Source organism: Pyxicephalus adspersus, chromosome 4 (genome assembly GCF_032062135.1).
Source record: "Pyxicephalus adspersus chromosome 4, UCB_Pads_2.0, whole genome shotgun sequence".
In the NCBI taxonomy this organism is placed as follows: Eukaryota; Metazoa; Chordata; class Amphibia; order Anura; family Pyxicephalidae; genus Pyxicephalus; species Pyxicephalus adspersus.
This window is the reverse complement of record NC_092861.1, coordinates 82012685-82037409: the sequence shown is the minus strand read 5'-3', so window position 1 is coordinate 82037409 and position 24725 is coordinate 82012685. Positions and strand designations below refer to the sequence as shown.

The 24725-nt window shown below is 36.5% G+C and overlaps 1 protein-coding gene across 2 annotated transcripts in view; it reads left to right on the top strand.

Moving 5' to 3' along the window:
- COL10A1 (collagen type X alpha 1 chain) overlaps nt 1-24719 on the top strand; it is a 42777-nt gene extending 18058 nt beyond the window's left edge. The window contains exons 1-4 of one of the 2 annotated variants that reach the window (XM_072408784.1): nt 7301-7339; nt 11749-11785; nt 15101-15259; nt 20832-24719. In XM_072408784.1, the coding sequence (XP_072264885.1) occupies nt 15115-15259; nt 20832-22696 (2010 nt within the window). In that variant the 5' untranslated portion in view covers nt 7301-7339; nt 11749-11785; nt 15101-15114 and the 3' untranslated portion in view covers nt 22697-24719. Of the gene's footprint in view, nt 1-7300; nt 7340-11748; nt 11786-15100; nt 15260-20831 lie in introns of those variants that run through there. The other variant, XM_072408783.1, reaches the window with a different exon arrangement.
- Nucleotides 24720-24725: the final 6 nt, after the last annotated feature.

Here is a 24725-nt window from a genome sequence, read left to right as displayed (position 1 = left end):
AGATAGATAGATAGATAGATAGATAGATAGATAGATAGACATGTTTAAACAACATGTTTAACTATACATTTATCAAACCAAAAGTTTTTTGTAGGGGTTTACAAACACTTCTAGCATTTGGAGAAAAGACAACACTAAATAATATAATAAAACATTTCTAATTTAAATAGTTTTTGATAAAATTAGGCTAGATTGTAGGGAACTGGATGTGAAGCTGAACAGAAATACATGTTATTCTGATCTAAAATGTATATTGAATCCAGTGTTTCCTTAAATCACCTTTCCGCATGCTGTTTCACATTCTGCTGTGATTATAAAAAAATGTTCTGAAGTCTGGCAAGAGAAATGTTTTTTCTTAAATTTGGATAGGACAACTGTATTTGGGGAGGAGGTCTGGTACAGTGGTTAGGGAGTTGGTCTTGTGGGTTTAATCCTTGCCTGGCTGCTAAATTTCTGTGATATTTATCTGTGATTAGATTATCTTTTTTTTCAATGATAGATCAAAGTCAGCTACTGAAAACAGCTAACAACGCTGTTTGTTATTTTTACTATATCAGTAATATTAGAATTATTAATTATGCTTTTAAACTGCAAAACAATTTACATGTAATAGGAAACTAATATGTCTAATATATATGCAGGCTGAAAATCTGGCAAGTTAAACATTAAAAAGTATAAGTTTTAAAAAATGTTTAAAGTTCAAATTAATTATTTATGCAAGATAAACTGCTGAATAAGATATACAATCAGTTCTCTTGTTGAAGGCATACAAAACTAAAAAGACCTGGAGATCCATGTATAACTATGAAGCAGTCAGGGGTATATTTAGGCTTTTTTATTTGAACGGATATATATAAAATGTATTTTAAAAAAGGTGTGAGAATATTTTTTCATTTACATAGGGATAAATTCTAGAACATATATATAAATAAATATATACAGGCGGCACTACATACATTGCTACATTTTTACAACCACTGACACTAAGACTAGGTTCAGGCCTGTGACCAAGCTTCCATGGACTGGCACCTTGCCAGCTGCTTGGCCACTCAAACTGCACCATTGGTTCTTAAAGAAGTCTGCAGATTAGATAGCGGAAAACGTGAGCAATACTGTACCACTTACTGCTGTCCCCATTCATTCTGTATAGGGTTGCCATTAATATTAATAATAATAAGCAGTATTTATAAAGTGCAAAAATATTATGAAGCACTGTACATTAAATAGGCGTTGCAAATACAGATACAGGAGGAGGAGAGGATCCTGCCCAGAAGAGCTTCAGTCTAAAAGGTGGGGGAAGTATCACACAATAGGAGGGAGGGGATATGAATTAGTGGGTAAGTAGTGAAAGATTTAGGGGACAGAACAAAATGGGTAGGGAAGTTTGAAAGAGATGGATTTTGAGTGCTATTTTAAATAAGTAAAAAATAGGAGCAAGCCAAAAAGGATGAGGAAGACCATTCCAGAAAGTCAGGGCTGCTCTAGAAAAGTCTTAGAGCAATGTGTGTGACAAGGTTATGAGAGAGGAAATCATTAGTAGGTTATTGGAGGAGAGAAGAGAGGCTAGGGTGTATTTATTTATCAGGTCAGAAAGGTAAGTGGGACAAGAACTGTGGAGGCACTTGGGTGTGCCATGGGTACAAGCCACTTGTTACATCTCCCCTTAGGCAGCGGTTCACTGGCATGTGGAAGTGGTAACCACACTGCAATCTGATTTCCAGTCTAAACATAACCTTACAAATTTTTCTATTATAGCGGTGCCATGAGCTTGTCTGTGAAAATACCAGGGGATATACATTTACACCCATATTATTCTATTTATTTGTCTACTGTTTTACTTCCTATCTTTACTATATATCTCTCCTTTGTATCTGTTTACAATCTTTGCACTAAGAGTGATCTCTTAGTAAGAAAGATTCATAATACAAGCAAATCAAACAAACTCTGTCCTTCCTCTTGTACTTTAAGACTGTAGCATTGGTTGGTTCTTGCTCCTGGACAATATTGCTCTGTATTGGCATGTGAGCCCTGTCCAGAAGTACTGTAAGTCCGGGCTAACTTAATGAGGCTCAGATATCCTTTAAATGATGGCCTGGGCTCAGTGGTGGAGCGTTGGATGATGCTAAATATAATAAACTTGGAAGAGAACCAGAGCAGGAGGTAAGTATTGTTTTTAAGCTACTTTCTGTTAATTTTTTTCTGGACAACTTATTTTAAAAGTTTAACGAAAGTACATTTGGGCTTCAATCCAGGTCTTAGACAAATCTATACATTTATTTTTACATTAAACCAACATAAGCAGTTGAAAATGACTTTATCAGTTGTAAATCTTGTTTAATGTATATATTTGGGGAGAGCACAAGTTTGACCTGTGCTGCTGCTGCTTCAATACTGCCAAGTCAAAGGCTCGGCATATACAGACTTGTAAATGTATTCTGTAGAGAGGCCTAGGATCTGTCTGACCTGTCTATAAAAAGTGCCCTAAATATAAGACTGTCTGAACTCAACAAAAAATGGTTTGGCAGGTAAAATGTTTTTTTTTATATTTAGCTGTTTATCTGGAACTTCAATAAACTTGTGCAACCTTAACATTTCAATCCTAATTTGTGCCTAATGCACAAATGTTTTTTTTTTTATATTTAGCTGTTTACCTGGAACTTCAGTAAACTTGTGCAACATTAATATTTCAATCCTAATTTGTGCCTAATGCACATACTTAACATTATAATGAGTTTATGCTGTTCTGAAAGAATTCCTAATTAGAGGTCAGATGGGACCACTCCTCCGAGCATCCAATAATAGAGTGCTCAGAGCCTGAGCAATCTATTTCCAAGTACAAACACTGGTATATGGGGTGCCATTTAACTCTCTGCAAGTATCAATTTCGAAATGGGTACTTCTGCAAAGAAATCTTGGGGGCTGATAATGGTCAACTGATGTAGAAGGTTGCTTTAAGATGGCCTCTCTAATGTATAAAGACGTTATTATATTCTGCAAAAAATGTTTTATGCTATATTAATGAGTAAATAAACCTATATAATATAATTTTATTCTATACGTGTCCCTTTGCAAAGAGGGCAAAGGAAAACCATAATATTGATACTGTCTTTGTTACGGCACCACAACCTGACATGATATTCAAGTAATATATTTTATTGCACCGCTCAGGCTGAACAAACAATTTTGAAAGAGAAAAGTGGAAAGTACAAAGTTTCAGTAATGAGGCTGGGATCCAGAATTTAACACAAAGAGCATGCAACATTATAAACTATACCAAATCTGTGTTTTTTCAGTAATGTGAAATGCTGTATTGCATTGACAGCTTCATGTTAATAGCAGTAGGAATGACAGTTTAAGCAGAGAGCAAGCCAAGCAATAGTATATCCAAGTAAAAGAACACTTAAATTTTTTTCCAGCTTACAAGATTACAGGTTTCATTTGATGCCAAATATCTAAGATCAGTAGTATGAACTATTTTCAGATGTCTGTGCTAGTGTGCTAGTTCTGAAGTCTTACAGATTCTATACATTTTCTTTTAATTTTGTTAAAGAACATTTAAGTTTGGAGTCATGTAATCTCTCTACTTACTCAAATTTTGGTGGTGTTAAAGTATATGTAAACCTAGTCACTAAAAAAAAATCTTTAAGATGTTAACATATATCATAATGACTTATCTAAATTTTCACCATTCATTAAAAATGATGCCTAGTGATACTGCCATGAAGGTCACTGGGTAACATTTTGTTTCTTTTTTCCCAGTTGTTCCCTTGCATCATCCTCTGTCGTGGACTATAAGTTATCCTTTAAACATGAAAAGCTTGTTCCACTGTTATGCTATCATAAAATCCACCATGCCAAATGCCATAGGTAGAATGCATGCGTGTAGACTGGTAGTGTCTCCAAAGAGTATGAAGGAGATCAACAGCATATAAATGTACGAAAGGATAGAAAAAGGTGAATTCAAGAGTCTTGATTTACACAGTAAATGTAGCAGTTGCCTATTATGCATAGTGCATTAAAACCTAATGTAGTCCAGTGTAGGGTTTACATTTGTTGGCTTTGTTGGTGATCCTTGTCCAGTCGGTCCTACGCCATCCCATTTTCCTTCTTTTTTCCAGAGCCGACTGGACACGGGACACATGGGCCGAGAAATCTTCTTCCTCGCCTTCTGGGTTCTTCTTTCTGATATTCCGACAAGCTTTTGGACAATGTAAAAGAGGTGCCAATCTCACTGCGTTTGATTGATATCAGTCAGATATCACTTTTTTGGAAGGAAAGCTCCTTCTGCGCAAATGCCTATATGACATAGGTATCCCAGGAGGCTGAGGGCTTCCCATTCAGGCTTTACCCTTTTATATTAAGTAAAAAGTTACCCTGTGCTTGCCTTTAGAGCTGATATTTGTTAAAGAAACTCTGTCAGCTACAACTATGAAGGTATAAAGCAAAGAAGCATCTGCACATACACAAAGCAGCATTTAAAACTTTTATGGCCAAATGCCAGACTGTTCCCACACACATATATGTAGGCCACACTCTGAAGAAATTTTGTTTTTCTCATTTTTTGATTTTTAGATTCTCTTTAACATTTTTGTTAAACTTTTTCACGCTTTTAAGCATTAATAGTAGATTTCTGTTGAATAACATCTGTTTAATCGCATCAGGTTTTGAACCTCTTTATCACCTTTGCAGATGTTTTGTCAACTTGTATTTTTATTAAAGATTTAAAATATACAAAACAAAAAGAAACGAAAACTTTAAAACAATAAGAGAAAATCACAGGAATAAACATGGTGCATAACAATATGAAAATCAACAAAGACCCATGTATACATTATAATAAATATATATCTATAATGCACATAATTCACCTTACACTACAAAGGTGTAAATTTGATAGTAAGATTAGAATAAAATAAGAAATGTTATAGAAAAACATAAAAAAACATAAACTCAAGTTCTAATAACATAAAAAGTATACCATGGCAGGACATCTTGCCTTCCTGCACCACAGAGACAATTTTTCTATACTAGGTATACAGTGAACAAGAACAGTATGACAGAAAGTAAGAAAACAAAAGGAGGAAAATTGTAATGTAAGTCATTACACCGAAACAAAAGGATACAAAATGAAAAGTTAAAATGTGTATTAAGTAATAACAATACATCTAAATAAAAAAATATCAGTAAACTGAGGATGTCTTACCAAAGTAATTGAATAAGGGGTCAAAATGAACAAATGTTTTAATTTTAAGGTTACTTTCACAGACCTCTGGTGTCTGTGTCTGTGACAACTGGTCAGCAATGGGAGCTGAGAAAGTTGTATCCATGGACCTGGAGCTCTGTGGATCTGCGTTGAGGACTTCTCCTGCTGATTCCTGAACATTACCCTACCAATTTTTTTACCATGTGTCATCATTCAAGATAAAGTTCAGACAGTGCGTCATGCTCTGATAAAATGCACTCTGCATGGGAAAGCTAACTTCTCTGAACGTTGAACAGTGTGATGGTGCACTAGAAAACAGTACAGTCTGTATCCCAGTGCAGCGCAGCTCTGGCAAACCTTTGGGGCAAGTCTTTTATTAGTACCCTGAGTAGCATAGTGTAAATTTGATGTGGGGTGAATGGAACCAGAGCACTGGCTTGCTGGCTGTGTTGCCCAGGTCAGCTGCCCCATTATACTTCTCTAAAAACAGTCCAATGCGGGGCCACGCATAGGCAGAGAGCCCGCTGGTATATAGACGGAAATGATGCCAGGAATTGTAGTAGCGGCGCTATTTCAATGCAGCAGTGGGGCAGCTGCAGTTCATATTTAGGATTCCTTTAGAGACCAAGAAAAAGGACATTGCGGGCCAGTTTTGGCCCGCGGGCCAGAGTTTGCCATCCCTGCTCTATCATAATGGTTGCCTTCTTACAGATATACAGAGTAGAACAAGGCATGGAAAGTCTTTAAGGGAAAAGACCAATTGTAGAGAGAACTCTCTCTATTGGTCTTTTGACTAATGTTTTTCTTTAAGTTAGGTCTTTTAGGTCCAGAACAGCATGTTTCTGCTGAAATAAAAATGATATAAAAATATAATAGTTTTTGCAAAATCTTACAGTAACATGTATGTCTAGTGGGTTGCCCAGTTGCTTTACTTAATTGGCAGTATGTCCATGTATTAGAAAATGTACTTTAGGACATTTCCTATTTGCATGGAGAATGTGTATTCAGTTTGTATTTATTCTTTAGACACAGTTACTTTAAGCTGTACAATTTTATCACTGTCCTGCCCCTATTATATGGTTTGTCTATTGAAAAGCAGCACACTGATGTCTTTATGTTACACACTTCTAAGTATTTTCAAACTGTTGACAGCACTGTGCAAGGTAATAAAACTCTGATTTATTACGTACAAGAATCTATCCATCGTCCTAATGCTGGATTCTTAAATCTTTACTAAACATGTTTTACATGTAAATTTTTTATTTATTGTGTAGGATCATAAAAGTTTCTGCACTCCCCCTATTATCATGGTGCTGCAGTACAGCAGAAAAGAGAAGCCTAAAATAAAGACTGATTCTAGTACTTACATATGTTACTAGTATATAAAAGCACAAATGAATGAAAAGCAAAAATGAATTCTTATGGATGTCACATTTAACACAGTTGATTTTGGATAGCTAGTGCAATGCTTTTCCTATGGGATGTCTGTATAACTGAAAACCCTGATTGTTCAGCTTTTTGGTCATTTTACTTAATAAACAGCTTAGTCATTTTGTGGTATATTGTATTTGGAACAAGGAGTACATTATGAATATTTTTTTCCAACCAGGTGTGGGCAATACAAGGGTGAGTGGACAATATTTTAGAATAACTATAAAATGTATAAAACTATAAACTGTCTATACACTGAGTAGCCTATTCAAAAAAAGTGCTATAATACAAACCTCTTTTAGCAACACTGGTATATAAAACACTTTCACAGTGTGATAATATAACCAAAAGCAGGAAATATTTAAGTATGAGTGAAGCCTTGGACAGTATCAACATTAAATATAGATATTAGACAATAATGAGACCTAAAACAAGCTATATTTAGTATGAATAGCCAACAGTGCAATCTAATAAATATTTCTGAAAGGTACTGTGGTACATTTCAGTGGTTCCAGCGGTGTGGGAATTATAGTAATGTGCAACAGTATTTGTACTTCTCCAATACACTGTTTCTGAACTTGGTGCAAGACAGGTTATATGTTGTTTCAGTTGTTTGCGGACCAATTGCAAGAAATGGTATTACTAATATTTTAACCTTTATTTATTAGGTGCATATTATGCAGCATTGTACAGAGCTGTAAATAGGTAAGAATTTTAGACACAAAAAACACTGATTGGGATCCTATTGTTTCAACACAAGGGTCACATACAACTCTAAAGCTACATGTTGGACTTAGACATCTAAGTAAATAAATAGTCTAGGTAGAATGATATAAAGTTCACATACACTACATTGCTCATAGACAAAATTACATAGATACAGGAAAGACACATTAAGTTGCTGTGTCACACTAAAATTTAAACTAATTGATATAGAAAAGCTGTTGCATTACTATGTCTCCAGAGCCAATATTTATCCTACAATACCTCCATTAAAATCAGACCTAAAATAATAGTTAAGAGGCACAAATGTAGGGTCAGAATGATGGTTTTGTAAAGAGCCTGGGTGGGCAGAGTTAGGGGCCTACATGATGTATTTTGAAGCACTCATACCAACTTTACTACCACTTTTACATTTTTAATTATTTTTTAAATGCTGTGCAACAGGAAGAGTTGAAGTAGTTTATGTGTCTGCAGTCTGACTAAATTTAAGGATCTTTACCAGTTCCTTAATGTATTTTTTAATGGAGAAAGAGGAACTTTTCCAGATATGGGGTACATTCATTAATGGGAGAAAGTTTGGTGATTAACATTGATGGTAAAAAAAAGGTAATTATAACCATTAATTTTCTTATATAATTGATTATTATCCATTGTAATTATTTACTATTTGTCATTTTTATTATGGACCCCCCATGACTACTATAATTCCAACCCAGATGTCATTTCATTTTATAACAAGGGGGTACTGTAGTGGGTTGAGTTTACATTCCTAAGGAACAACACACAAAGTCAAAACATTTACCAGTGCCCCAAAAGTTTATATAGCCATGTCAGGCTTTTATTGTTAATCAAAACTACTTCAAAGATTTTATGATGCCGCACAGAGAGCAGAAGTGTCTGTACAAACACGTGATTTTCACTATTTTGGAAAAAGGTAAATTAAAGTACACAACTTTGCAGTGAGTCTGACATTCACTGAAACATTCCCTTATGGAGAATCAATTACTTCCATTGAAACACATAGACCTGTAAGGTTCTCCACCAGGAAATGTCTCAGGGAATGTTAGATTCACTGCTTTATAAATATACCTTTTAGGGTTTAAATGGTTTTAAAAGGAGACTGTATCTCCATATCTTTGTCCAGAAAAGCAAAGCCAAAAAATATAGAACATTACAAAAAAAAAAAACCTTTAGCTTGGAGCAATTAACCTCCAGCCTTGTGAAGCGCCTACTTTAATATTTGATAGATGTGAATTGGCTGTATCTGCCCATACGTGTTTTCTTTTATGAGCTGGTTTCCTAAACAGCCACACACTATTATTATGATCTGGCTGCTGCTATTAGTAGGCAAAGACTGCAATCTGTAATACACAAACGACTAATGTGAAACATGCTGCCAAAGTAGTTTAGTCACAAAGGGAAAAGACTTCAGCCAATTGAAGCAGGCAGACATGAGTTTGGGGCCAAGTCTGGAGCGACACCCTGCTAAGGCAGCTGACATGGTTTTGGCCAATCCCATATGGCCATAGGAAAAAATGTCAGTATTTAGTTCCAAGAGTGAGTGGTATAAAGCAGACTGATTATGTCAATGAGCCACGTACAATGGCCAAGAATAGCTTCAAACACCTAACAAACTTCTAAAGCTTGGAAATATATGCATTTTATTTACATTTTACCCAGTGTATATATTCCCTGTTCATTTCAATATTTCTCCTACAAATAATGTCAAACACATTTACTTTTTTTTTTTTTTTGGAGAAAATAATTATTTTTCATTGTAAATTCCTAATATTAAATGTTATGCATGTTATACATTAAATTGCATCCAATACAGACATTCTTCACTAGTGAACTAGCCTGGAAAAGTAAATTGGAGTACCATAAAGTGGAGAAATGAAGTCACAGTGAAATTTATTGAGAATTAAAACCATGTCATTAAGGCAGTGTGAACAGAAGCACAATTGACTTGCAGTGACCAAAGGTAGAAATCAATTCCAAGTGGAGAACAAGTGTTTGATAAAAAAAAAAGTATTTGCTCTTCATTATTTACTACTGAATTCGCCTCTTTCAAAGTTCTAAAAAAATAGTTTTTTCTCACTTTTTAGGTGAACAAGTCTGTTCACTTTTTTTTTTAAATACAAATATTTAAAAAAAATTGTTAACTGTGAATGAACTATGAAAAACAGCACTATTTACATATTTGTGACATATCTAAAAATATGATGGAAAAAAGGTAATATTTACCATAAACATTTTGTAAGAATAATCTGTTTAAAACCTTCTAAATATTCCCCTGGGTTGTTTTTCTCCCTATATGGTTAAAACGACATTCTATACCATTCAAAAAATGTTCAGGTTTTAAGGAAATCACATTATTAATCAGGGGTCCCAGGGAAGAATGCCTCCTTTAGGGGTAGGCTGAATGTCCTCCTTACTTACACCTACAAAGGTATTTGTTCTCATACTTCTTGGCTTTGTTAAGTGGTGATGAGCTGAGAACTCTGCAGTCACTATCAGATTGGAGGTCAATCACCAAAAGCTCAAGGAAACCCTAACAACTTCTGGAGGAATCCTGGTTTGGAATAGTTGCTCTATACTCTAGTTAAAACTGTTTATTTTTTTTTTTTTTGGGTAGCAAAGAAAAGGATAAGGAACTTTTTTTCTTTAATGTAGTGCTCTCTGTAACTCTCCCAGGGAGACTTTATATCAAAGGCAGTAACAACATTGTAACCACACACGTTACACCACATTCTCTGTCACAGTTAGTAAATACATTGTTATCAACTACAATGCCTGCCAATTGGTCAGTCAAAAACCATTAACACAACAATAAGTCATCATCTCCTCATTCTGGTGTCTTCTCCTATCAGCATGTTCCCTGTCAGCACATGTGCATGCAGCACAGACTGACTGGCTACTAGCTCCTTTTGCCCCTTCCCTGGCCCTGGCTACATGCTGCTGTGCAAGAAATAACAAGATTCACCAAAATCAGTATTAAATCAGGTGGATATTGGGCTGATTGCTAAAAATATAGAGACTATTCACTTAGCAAGGTGTATGTTTCCCTTTGCAAAGTGTATACACACATTAAAAAGGGAATGCCTAACTTAGTTAACAATTAAATCTGTATCCCCTTTATAAACCCAGACATAGAATAAAAAACAACAGCAGATTTACTTGCCTATGGCTGGATGATTTAGGTGCTACCTAATTTACTATATTTACTAACTCCTAAATTTTTATCCACTTTACAAAGTGAACTATCTCTATTCCCCAAAAAAATCAAACCCCCCCTCCATTTTCACAGTTTTACCTCCACTTTTCTGTTATAGCATTACCTGTAATTATAACTGTGCAGTCCAATAGACAAAAAAGTTGGACCATGCTGTCCATTGTAGTATGTAATCAGACCTGGCCAGAGAGATGCCATCTATTTCTTTGTGTGTAAGGATGCTTGTGATGATATTTGTGGTCATTAATTGTCTATGACAGCATAATGTCATGGAGTAGGAGAGCCAAAATAAAACTAGTGTTTGTAAAGTGGTGCAGAACTATATTACTTTTCTATTATAAGACCCCAAGTTTGATGTCAAACACTGTGGTGGTAGCTAATAAATCATAATGGATCTGCTCTTATCCCAACACATAAATAACAACATCAAATGAAACTGAGAAAAGCAAGCATTCAGGTACTTATGGAAGAAGCTCTTATATGGCATTGCCTAAATGTATGTCCAATTTAAGGAGGCCATGTGATGTCTTTAAATCTTTTCTGTACTGCAGAACTGAACTGCGTTGGTGGCAGTGAGCTTTTGCTATAAAACATACAGTATCTTCCCTGTATTCCAGTAATGCAGCCTTTGGCATTTTCTTCAGGTCAAAGAGTTCCTTGAATTGTAAAAGCCTTTATCTTCCCCTGTGAACTGATGTCCTTATCTAACCTCTTCATTGCTACATGCTGAGGTTTTGTGGGGACACAGGTATCAGACATTTCTGCTAATTGCTTATTAGACTGATAGGGGCTAGAATGCTAGGCTGAGGGTGGAGTAGAAGTCATAAGCTGCTGGATAGGTAAATATGTTACAAATTTTTTTAGAAAATACTGGCTCGGAAATGGTCCCTTGAAGAGAAGACCTAGGAATCCATTACTATGGCCTAACAGTTTTTACACATATGGTTCCCCACAATACCAAATCCCTTGCCATTGGAACAGTGTTTCTCAACCAAGGTTCCTCCAGACGTTGCTGGTATTTTTACCTGTACTTGTTTCTGATTATACTTCTAGCTCAGCCTACATCTGACAGTGGTCCAACACATTTGATAGCATTGTGTGTTATTAATTGAATGTAAATAAAAGTAAGCATTAAGTATGTGTCTTTTTTCCATTACAGATCAGCTGCAAGCATTTATAAGCGGTACTTTGTTAATGTAAGTAATCTTTATATATATGTGATTTTACCATCACCAACCATACAATGTTTAATAGCATGGCTTTTGTTTCAGAAATAACAATAGGCTATAGACAGTCATGCAACATACAGGTCATAATATGAGTTAAAGAAACACAAAGGGCTTTAGTGGGTGGCCTCTCAAGTACAGATTCTAATAGAAAAAAGAAACAGCCCACACACAAAATACGAAGCAGGAAAGCGCTCATTTTCCCATAATAGAAGGCCACCCACTGATGTGTCCGTGTACAGTAGCACTTGGTTAACATTTACATTATAAGTTAAAGTTCTTTTATTTCCAAAATATTTGTGTTTTTTTGATTACTGTAATTATTTTTTTTTTAGAAAAATAAATAGACACATTTCATAATCTGTTTTAAAAATATCTGTTACATATATACATAATTAAACAGTAAAAATAATTTACCTATATCGGATTTTTTGGGGGACTTATCTATGACGGACCATTTTAACCCCTTCCAGCCCACAACCACAAATATTAAACTCATTTCTAGATAAATATTAAACATTTTTCCCACTCCTTTAACCCTGTACATTTATTTTTATTAACTTGTGAAGCAAGATTTACTACCAACATTCAAAGTTTATGGGAATGCCTAATCCAGAATTGCAGATGTACTCACACCAGGTGGTCCCAAATAGAATTGAGTGTCTCTTCCATTGGACAGCCAAAAGATAGTGTCCAGGTCATGTAGGCACTAAAGCTGCGTACACACTTGCAATTTTTGTCGTTGGAAAGGATCTTTCACGATCCTTTCCAACGACAAGGGGCTGCAAGATGCATGAACGATGCTGTACATACAGCACCGTTCATGCTCTATGGAGAGGGGAGGGGGGAGAGCGACGGAGCGGCACCCTGCTGCGCGCTCTCCCCCTTCCCTTTCATTAGGATCGGCTGTCGTCCATCGTCCGTGGATCCGGCAGGTCGGTCGTCCAGACGATGGACGACACCGACTGTACACACGGAAGATTTTCGCCCGATAATTGGCCGATGCCGATTATCGGGCGATAAAAATCTGCCGTGTGTACGTAGCTTAATGCAGACATCTAAATAAAGCACCCTGCCTGAAACATAGCGAGCAATAGTTAGTAAACCCTTTTATATAATACAAGAAAAAATAAATGTATTCACACAGATCTACAACAAAGTATATACACACAAATGAATAAACATTACCCTTTCAATGCCATTTTTTTCTATTTTTTGTGCACATGGTAAAATATGAGGCTTAAAAATAACCTAATAGTGGTCGGCAACCTTTTTGGACCGGCAGACCACTAAATTTACCTGACCGCACATGCGCAGTGTTTCGGGTGTCACATAAAGGGGAAGAAACTTCCCCTTTAGTGATGTCATGATGCCAGAACCCCCCCCACTCCAGAGACATAACCCTCCCACTTTCCTGAGCTTGCTGTCTGTACAAGAGACATGGTCTGTGGCCAATGAGCCCCCCCCCCAGCAGGGCCCTTCTCTTGAAACAGCTCGGGGGTGCACCGGCCAGAGCCACAGACCACCAAAATTTTGTTGCGGACAACCGGTGGTCCGCAGACAACCGGTTGGCAACCACTGACCTAAAATACTCAAGATATCCTCAAAGCAGAATACCTGTGGAATAAAAGGATGATAGTTGCCATTTTATTTTATGATACACAATATTTGTAATTTTAATGATTATTATGTAATATTAGCTTCGATAAATATATACTCAACATTTTCTATTATTGCACACGCATAATGAGTATTGTCATATTTAATGTCTACAAACCTTTAATGGTTTAAGTGCAAAACTGCAAAAAAGGTACAGCTATCTAAGTAGAAGAAAGCCAGCTAGGCCAAGCAATGAAAGGGTTAAAAACTGGCCATTCTAATTGAAAATTGAATTCTAGTGGTAGACATTCAAGTGTAGGGAACTTTAAAGCACTTGGCATGGAAATGACTGGAAATGGCCTACTGGTTCACCTTACAACCCACTTGCTAAATGATAGTTGTCAGAGGTGGTACGATTAGCTTCAGCTTACAAAAGACAAAAAAGACAATACTGATCCAGTTGTGATTTACTTGTAGTTTAGTGTACTCATGATTTGTGCCTTCACATGTTTGGATGTCTGAAGTCAGTAGAGCTTCTTGTCATTTACTTAGTTAAGTATATTATCCCTTATGAAGTATTAATTAACTTTGCTAAATGAACAGTATAAATTCTTTTAGTACATAAAGCACATTTGTGAACAGTTGTGACAATCTCCCTCTAAACATCACGCTGCACAGAGATTTTCCTTCTGCCTGTTTTCAGTTCCATTAGCAATAATTTGCTTGGTAACAAGTGGCGGTAAATCCAACAGGCCACCCTGTAATGCATTACGCTTAAAATAATCTTGAAGGTCCTCTACTGCCTCATAATAAAAATTACGTAGAGCAGTCAACACAAACAGATATGAAGATTGTGATGAATAGGCTTTTAAGTGTATTTCAAACATTAATGGTATTTTGGACCAAGCAGATTTTACAGATTAGTCGCTTTTTTCCTGGCCAATACACCTTGATTACCAATTTCGGACCAGCTTCCCATCCAAACATGAGTAATAACACAACAATGGTAGAGAACTGCGCTAGCCAAGCATTCCTGCATTCGTATAATTAGTGCTTCCCATTCAGGGGGAGGAGAATGTCACATTGTTATATTTGCAAAACCATATAAATAAATGATTCTAAGAATTAATACTAAAATTGGAAAAGATCAGAATAGTGTATTTTCAGTTCTTGAAGCTACTAACTTAGCATTTAGGCTATTGTAACATTTAAATGTGACAGGTTTTAGAAAGTAAGCAAAGTGCATGTGATGAACAGGAATAAAAGGCAGACAGCAGCAAAGTACATTCTTTGCTGATGACAGCAACTTGTAAAGCTAGGTAATTTTATATTACTCTTTTTCTCTCTAGATTTTTTTTCCCTAGTTGTGTCAGAACTTATAAAACATGCTTCAGAAAAGTGTCAGTTATTGGTCTGAACAGCAGTGAAATTGCAAAACAGAAATAGACTTTTTATATGCTTGATTCAGGCATACATGATCATTTCCAAAACACCACACAGGAGGGGGAATATCAAAGCTGGAATGTAGTGAATATATTGATGTTTGACCTTTACAGAGAGCTGAAACTAATAACTTCTATTATCCTAAAATCAAAATGCAAGTGATATTTTAACATTTAGGAAGCAGGAAACAAAATCATAATACATTGCGGAATGAAATTTAAGCTAGATTATTTTTCAATGCAGAAAATCCTGGCAACATGCATTTATACACCAGCATCCTCTTGTTCCTGGTTTCTCCAAATGTTGTCTTCATGGCTGGCTTTTTTCCTGAGAGGCATCCAAAACAGTCCAGTGTGAAGGGACCACCACCACCATTCTTACCATTCAACACTAAAAGCCAAGGTAAGAGGTTCCATTTGAGATGAAATGAAATGATTATTTCATTGGACCTGCTTTTTTTTAAAATGAGTTACTAAGTTATAATAGGCTCTTTATGGGTAAAATTGAATCTGTATTATTTTTTATGCACAGGTATTACAAAACTGTTTATTCCTAGTAGTGCTCTTTTTATCAGCACCTGCACGTATATTGTATTTGTTCTACTAGATTACATTTTAAGAAGTTTAAATAAGTGAATAAACTAAATTTTGTAATTCTGGATGATTGAGTTTACATTATCTTTCTATTTTTTTTACAGTAAAACATTTGAAAAATTAATTGGGCAAACACACCGGCCTTTATTTTTTCATATGACAGGCTAGGAAATGCCAAAATGAGGTACTTAAAACAGTCTCCATCAGTTGGCAAAGCTTTAAGGAACTGCTTCATCAGACCCAGATTCATGTGCAGAGGCGGGAATATAATATTTTTTCTATCAACAAGTAGCTCATGTAGAATGTTTTGATCACCTGGTTTTAGGGCAGATTTTGGAGACCAATTCCTTTCCACCCAATGCCTCCCATGAGCTCTGCTGTGCCACATGCACAGACACTTGGATGTATCCGTGTTGCTGACCAAGAAGGTAGCATACTATTTTAAGGTCAACACAGATGACTTAATTGTGTTGGTGATATTGCAACAACTCAATGACTTTCTTTATGTCAGCGTATTCTTCACAAACAGAAATATATATTTATTGCCATTGTGACAGAGGACACAATTTAAGCTCCGCTTTGAGCTATCGATAAATAGTCACCATTCAGTTAAAGATTGGAATGTCCGATTCCTCTATTAAACCAGGTATGTTATGGCAATACACAAAGCCACTGTCAGTTCTAAAGTACTGCAGTAATGCAATTTTTCTGGTTTGAAGGTACGATACCTTCCTTCCTTTTTCAAGTATGTTTTTTTCACGTAGTCTTGATGCTAGGAGTTCTGAAACCTTCTTCGATAGTCCCAAATCATGTGCCAAAACACTCAACTTATGCTGATCAAATCCTTTATAAACAGAGTCCTCTTCAATCTCAAACTCATCACCATAATCATGTTCTTCAAGAGAGGGTAGTGAAAAACAGGCACTGGGATTTTGTCTGAATGAGCCACTGGGCTTATAGCTGATGGTAGACTAGGATACTCTATGTTACATTTATTTTTCTTGTTATATCCTGAAGTTTTCACTATATAAAAGTAACAGTCACTGAAATGATCTCCTGGTTCTCGCCAAACCATAGGTATACCAAATGGCATCTTATCACATGTTCCCTTTGTCCACATCCGCAAACCCTCGACACACTGTTTGCACACCTTATAAGGGGCCCAAGACTTATCTTGATCACCAAGTCTACCTTTGAAATATGTCAAATAGGCTTGCTCTACAAATGTGCTGATGCTCATCCTTTGACTAGGAATGGTGAAACTGCCACAGATATAACAAAATGAATCAGGGTTGTTTAGGCACTTACAAGACAAGAAACGGCAAAGCCAGACATTATCTTACAGAAAGTAAATACGTGTGTAAGTAGAAAAATACATAATAATAATACTTATTCACTAAGTAGAGCAGCGCACAACCTCTAACTACACTGTCTTGTGTGTAAATGAATAGCCTATACAAACCCACACTACAGTAATCGCATTAATATAGACAGTAGAGAAAAAAACTGACATGATAGAAGAAAACTAAGTGCACTTTCAGAATCAGCATACCTATTTTAGTGAAAATAGGCTTAAAAATAAAGTCAACATAAAATTTGTTCAAAGTTGTTTCCCAGTGTTGTCTGACGATCGGTCATTAGTCATCATTTCCAATGATATTTATTGCACGTGTGTACGAAGCCTAAGAGGTAAAAGTTGAAATGCATTTGGTTATCTTGATTTAGAGAATTTTTATTTGTATTATTTTTTCTACTTCAACAAATAATTGTAAGATATTCTGCCCCACTTGATTGGATTAAATGGAAGGTAAATATCCCCCTGCCCAATGTGAAGGGGTTTGTGCAATACCAACACAGAAACTGTGTCTGTGCTATATTGTTTTTATTTAGCTTGGTTAGTAAAATTGGTGTAAAATGGGAATATACCTACTAAGATGACACAGAACAATAACAACCTGACAGGTTCTTTTTCTTTTCCGTCTCTATCCTCATGCCCACAAGCTCATTAAGTAAAAAAAAATCACTTATGTTCCTGACACATTTGTGTCTCACACATTACCTGTTGCACACACTGCAGAGGCAGTGCTGCCAATCCAGAAAACCATAAATTTATTCTGCTGTAAATCAGCAGTGACATTGCAGATTGCCACATGCCTTGCAACATTTTTATCCTTCTGTATCTCTAGCAGGCAAATCCTGCATAATAGTGACCACTCTTCTACTCTATAATTCAAAGCAGTGCAACTCTTTGCGACACCATTATAGAATGCTGTAATGGGGAGATTTCAAGTGCAGAATCAACAGGTGATTGTGAGGCTTTGCCGACAGATTAAATGAAAACTGCAGCTATACATTTAGGCAAGCACTGCAGTATATTTACACAGCTCAACAAAATTAAGTGAACACTAAAATCATATATCAGATTTCAATGCCTAAAATATTCAAGTTTAAAATATTTTTTTTTATTTACATTGTGTAATTTGAGAAAACAAAATAATATAAGAACAGACAGTGGAACCAAAAGGATAACCCCAACCCCCCCCCCCCCCCACCCCATCCTGGTGAGCTGGAGTCAAAATCATAGTAAAAAACTAAAACCACAGATTGACCGAACTAATGCAAATTTCATTACATCAATATGCTTCAGTAGTGTCTATGGCACTCATGTACCTGTATGCACCCCTGAAAATGTGTGGACGTTTTTCTGATGGGTTGGCAGATGGTGCCATGGTGTATTTCCCAGACTTTGTTCAGAGCATCAGTGAGCTCCTAGACAGTCTGTGTTGCTACATGGTGGAGTTGGATTCACCAATAATGTCCTTGAGGGTATTTTTGGATTCAGGTTTTGGGTATGTAGGGGCCAGCAAAAGGCATCAATGTCTTTATCATTCAGAAACTGTCTATATACCGCATTAGGTTGGGTATTGTCCTACACGAAAAGGAACTCAGACCTTTCTGCACAGCAAGAGTTCTAACAGTGGGCCTGAAGATTCCATCCTGGTATATAATCAAAAGTACCATTAGCTAGCATGTAAAGGACTAAATGACTCTCTAATGAAATGCACTCTGTAGACCATGATTGACCCACTGCCAAACCAGTCATGCTGGATGATGTTGTAGGCAGCATGGCACTCACCACAGAATCTCCAGACACTTTCATGTTTGTCATATTTGCCCTATGTGAAACTTCTTTTATCTGTGAAGAGAAGTGGGCACCAGTGGCAAACCTGTTACTTTTGGTGTTCTCTGCCAAATATGTATATTTTACATTTTTGAAATATAAACTTGGGACAATACCTGTATGTTGTCTAAGCACTTGCATCAGTATACGCAAGGTATTTTGCAGAGCAAAAACTTGCAATGTGGAAAAGCTTTTCCTTCAGTCTATATTCCTAGAACAAAAGGGCTAATATTTAGTGTTTCTTACTGATCTGTCCTTAGATATTTTGGAAATGCTATCTGTTTCCAACTCTCTGAAAAATTAATAGGCTTCTCTTACCTGCATAACTTCCACCCAGCTTTATAAGTCATAAGTTTCCTTTACCAAGAAACAACAGCAGATTTGTTGATGGCTTATAATGATGGTTTTAAAGGAAACTTGTGAATAAAGTCTTCATGATCTTATTCAGTTTGCCTGTTATTTTTCAGTGTCTGGCTTCCATACTACAATATAAAAGTTTGCATCACTTTATCACTGCAAGACTGGACTTCAAAATAATAACTGGTATATACATATTAGAAATCATTTTTAAAGTGTATAACCTTTTAACTTAACTATTTATTTTTAATATTTTATCACACCACAACATTTGCTACAGAGAATTCTCTTATTCAAAGTGTAGCTATATTTCCAATTAAACAAAGAACTGGAAAAAAACACCTCTAAATAATATTTATAAATGGTTGAGGCAGGTCACCATACTTAACCTTCCTCCACGGCTCTTGACCTCATTTAGTCACTTAGTATCTGTTGAATGGGATAGCCAGGGAAGAGGCAGAGCTGCTGACTTGCTGGCTCTGCCAAAATAGACATTAGGACTAGGTTCCAATCTGCCTTGGGTTCAAGTAAACTCACATGGCTGGGATTTTGCTGGCCCTCGGTTGCTTGCACTGCTGAATATTTGACAGTGGGTGGCAGTGGGCGCTACAGTACCCATTCATTTTCTATAGAGCTGCCACAGGTAGAAGCTACCTGTAGGATTTCGCCCGAGGAAGCTGGGCAGCTGCTCACTGGCATGAGTAACTGGACCGGAGCTCTCACAGTAAAGGTGCAAGTACCCTAAGGCCCTCTTTGTCAGGCTTTGGGCTTGGGTCAATGACATCAGTTTGGGAGACTATTCCAAATGATCAATTATAGGTACATTGTCCTGAAGTTAACCCTTTTCTCATCTGCGTTTAATTTGCTTAAATAGATGTGCATGGGCATGGCAAAACATGGCTAATGCAAAATAAATAAAAAAATCAATAAATTAAAATAAAAAATAAATAACTATTGAAACAAGCTCTAACTCTATTTAAATATATAATAAATTCTATTAAAATACCAATATCTTAACCAGGCTACGAAGCGTAATATATTTATTTCTCTATTTATACAGAGTAGACCCCTTTTTCAAAAAAAAAAAATTCAACTGTACTTTATGGCTTTAACTAACTTTTGTAACTTATGGTTTTTATTACTAACTTTACAGCATTTTTATTCATACGCAATAATATTGTTTTACATTATATACCACATTCCCTTTCATCTATATATAAAATTAGCAAATTTGTTTATTTTTTTAAAAAAGTTTGTTTCAGGGATTTTTGGACCATTTTCTCTCTTTGAGTGACCTGACATGCTCTTTTTGTATCTGCACATACTACACTTTTCCCTCAGGCATAGATGATGCTTGACAGAACCAGGCACACAAGGCTGATACTTCTATACCCAAATACTATTCTTGAAGCAGTCTTTCTTTAGTGCAGGAAGCACAAACTAACTAGAAATTACACCTTTTCCAAGCAACACTTACCTGACTTTATTCAATAAATGATTTTTCAATAAATAATTATATCTGCTTATAGACCATTTCTGTGCTGAAACATGCACAAGCTGCATGTCAGCAAGATCACCAATTCTTTCATTGCATTCATCTTTTTGTTGCCTGTCAACAATCCATTCCATCCTAGGCAAGTCTTCACAGCATATTTGTGACAATAATCTCTTTTACTCTGAACAAATCCTATTTTAACGCCCAAAATATTTGTTAAAAGAATAATTATTCTTACACATTTTTAAATACAGGAGAAACTAAATGGTATTTTTAATGGTAAGATGATACGTTGTTATTTTTATTATACCATGTCACCTCTAACCATGCTTTTACTTTTTATTTCAGTTATTCCAAGTGCCCCAGAACAAGGACCACCAGGTCCTCCTGGTCCAGTTGGCCCAAGAGGATTGCCTGGGCCTCAAGGACCTCCAGGAAAACCAGGATATGGGGCCCCAGGGCCACAAGGAGCTCAAGGAGTGCCAGGGCCACCAGGATTCACCTCCATTGGAAAACCTGGTCAACCAGGTATACCTGGTAAGCAGGGGGAACATGGATTTAAAGGAGAGAAAGGGGACAGTGGACCTATAGGACTACCAGGACAAAGAGGTCAACAAGGACCACCTGGTTTTCCAGGACCTTCTGGAATTTCTGCTGTTGGCATACCAGGTCCTCAAGGTGGAATAGGAAACCCTGGGCCAAGAGGTGTTCCTGGATTTAAGGGTGAACCTGGCATGCCAGGGTTAAATGGAGTCAAAGGAGAACATGGATATGGTATACCTGGTCAACCAGGTGAAAGAGGTCTTCCTGGTTTGCCAGGGCCATCTGGGCCACAAGGTCCTGCTGGAATAGGCAAACCTGGCTTAAATGGTCTTCCTGGGCAACCAGGAAAATTAGGTGAAAGAGGTTTACCAGGTGAGCCAGGAATACAAGGTTTACCAGGATCCCAAGGCTTACCTGGCCAGCCAGGTCCGCCGGGTTTTGGTAAACCTGGAATGAATGGTGCTCCAGGATTGCCAGGGCCTTTTGGACCTAAAGGACAGCCAGGACTACCAGGTATGCCTGGTCCTCAAGGAATGCAAGGTTTTGGAAAGCCAGGCTTACCAGGAGTAAAAGGACAAAGGGGGCCTGAAGGGATTCCTGGTGTTCCGGGTATAAAAGGTGATCAAGGGCCAGTAGGTCTTCCAGGGCAACCTGGATTGCCAGGGTTGCCAGGAAATGGTGGTATACAAGGGCATAGAGGGCTTCCAGGAGAAGTTGGCTTTCCAGGACAAAAAGGGGAGGTTGGTGCAAAAGGTATACCAGGAGCCCCTGGTCCAAAAGGGGAAAGAGGTATGCCAGGACTAGATGGGAATTCAGGATATCCAGGTGAGCCAGGGCTTGCTGGACCAAAAGGGCCACCAGGTATATCAGGACAAAAAGGAGAAAAAGGGATAGTTGGACCACCTGGTCCACCCGGAACACCTGGTCTAGTAGGCCCTAGAGGTGAAATTGGATACAGTGGAGAACAGGGACCAAGAGGGGCCACTGGAATACCAGGTATGAGAGGACCATCAGGAGCACCAGGAATTTCAGGTCCTCCTGGTCAGAAAGGTGAACAGGGCTTACGTGGTCCACCAGGTCCAGCTGGCATTGCAACAAATGGTATACAAGGACCATTAGGGCCTCCTGGAATACCTGGTCCAAGAGGAATGAATGGTGAGCCAGGAATGCCAGGTCAACCAGGCCCACCAGGCCCACCAGGTCAGGTAATCATGCCACATCACCTGCCCGATGGCTATGCAAAATCAGCCCAAATTCAAGGGCTAAGAGAAATCCGTGCCTCTGCATTTACTGCTGTTCTCTCCAAAGCCTTTCCAGCAGTGGGAGTACCAATAAAATTTGATAAGATTTTATATAACAGACAAAATCACTATGATGCTCGAACTGGAATATTTACATGCAGGATACCAGGACTATATTATTTTGCTTACCATGTGCATGTAAAAGGCACAAATGTCTGGTTGGCATTATATAAAAATGGTACACCAATAATGTACACATATGATGAATATAAGAAAGGATACCTTGACCAGGCATCGGGAAGTGCTGTCATAGACTTAACTGAAAATGACCAAGTTTGGCTTCAATTACCCAGTGCAGAATCAAATGGCTTATATTCTTCTGACTACATGCATTCTTCTTTCTCAGGATTTTTATTTGGCCTAACATGATATGTCAGTTTAATATTTCCACTTTTATGCTTGAATTTTTTGTACATCACATTTTTTTGTGTTGATAAAAAATTGCAATACAATATATTGTATTTTTGATGTTTTAGTTGCATGAATTATTGCTATTTTGAAATTGTACTTCTCTTTAGAACATTGTTTCCATTTCAGTACAGTTAGTGTCCAAATATAAAATCACTGTAACCCAATCTTTGTATCTTCATTATGTTTTTATAATGCATCATATGGAATATCTCTATATTAGGAACCTTGCAGATTTTTTGAAGTATTAAAAACCAAAGGACACTAATACACCACTATTTGAACAGTTTTAGTATTCTCAAAGATTACTCTGCTTTTGTTGCCTATTAGGCCTCTGTCTCTTTATAACAATCCACTCTCATCGCTTACTCGTAAATTTCTTACAATACGAATCTTTGTATCTTTTTATAAGGAATTGTATTTTGATAAATTCTGTAACTTAAACATTAACTTAAAATAAACATTTTTTTGAATCCAGTTGGTAATGATTGAAAAACAATCTAAACAGTCACTAAATGAAAAATATTTCATTAAAAAAATGTAACAAAATTAAATTAACTTTTTGCTCATTTATTTGCTTTTTATATTTTAGGATATATCGAATACAATCTGTTGCTAATCAAGGGAGCCTTCCACCTTTGTATGCATGCCATATAATTTTAGTCTGCCCACAGTTTATTTAAATTAGAAATTGATGTATATCCTGGGCAAAAACTCTTTGATTGTTGTGTAAAAACATGGCCTATATTCTGAACTGATAAGCATATTGAACCACATGTCAGCACTTGGGGATTCTGATATTGACAGTATAGACTGCAAGCCATATAATGACGTATGAGTCACACATGGTATACAAGCATTTTGTATTATGAGGTCAATGTACATGTTGCTTGGATGCAGCAGCATTATTTTAGGAGATAGCCTGCTGCAAACAACACAGCTCATGAAACTGCTTCTTGAAGTAATTGGATTACCAGTAAAACACAATCTTTCATGTGCACAATAAACTGTTGTCCAAGAACTTACAACTGCAAGATATGAATTGATGTAAGTATTATCATATCAGGCTGTCTTATGTCTTCACCCTTTTTCACTTTGCCCTATATCTTATCATATTTCAGCATGTAGTAAATGAATGTCAACAGAACAACGTGCAAAATGTTCATCTTTATTAAAAATTCAGACATCTTCTACAACTACACTAGTTGCAGGATGTGTTACTCTATGCAGAAACAATGTTGGTTACCAATATTGTGTAGACTAAAAGATTGGGCACAGGCCAAACAAAGCATACCTTATTTGATTTGCAGCTGCAATTCTTGTGCCCAGCACTTGTGTTATTTCAAGTGTTCATCAAATTCTTTTGATTAACTGGTAATTTCAAAAATTTTAGGCAACTATTGAAAAGAAGTAGAACAATGTTTGTTATGTCTTCTAGGTCTTCTACCAAGAATATGTTAGCAATTTAACTTGTATTTCACTTTTATCTGCCATGTTAAATATGATATTTCTAAGTTCTTTTTTAAATGCAGACATAAATATTGGAACAGCAATTTTCTTATGCCTATACCCTTTAATTTTAAAAAGTATACTTAACATAATTTAGTACTGTACTCATTCTCTAGTGTTCCTTGAAAATTTGTATAGCATTTTTTTGTAATGAGATATTCATGAAAAAACAAAGGTATTTTCCTTAGGTATTTCTTTGATTTTGTTAAAATGACTGTTCTTGTTTTATTTTACAGCTAACTTGGAATTATACTTCAAATTAACATTTAATATATAATGTATGATTTTTAAATTAATATTCATAAACTTGATTCATGGATGCACACATTTTACAAAGGTATATACAGTGACATTAAGTCACCAAGTACAATAGGTTGTTTAATATATCATTTAGACCTTAACAATGAGCTTCTCCTATTTGATTTCATTTGGGCTACAAAATGGGCCATTTTTATTGATACACTATAATAAGTAAGCCTTT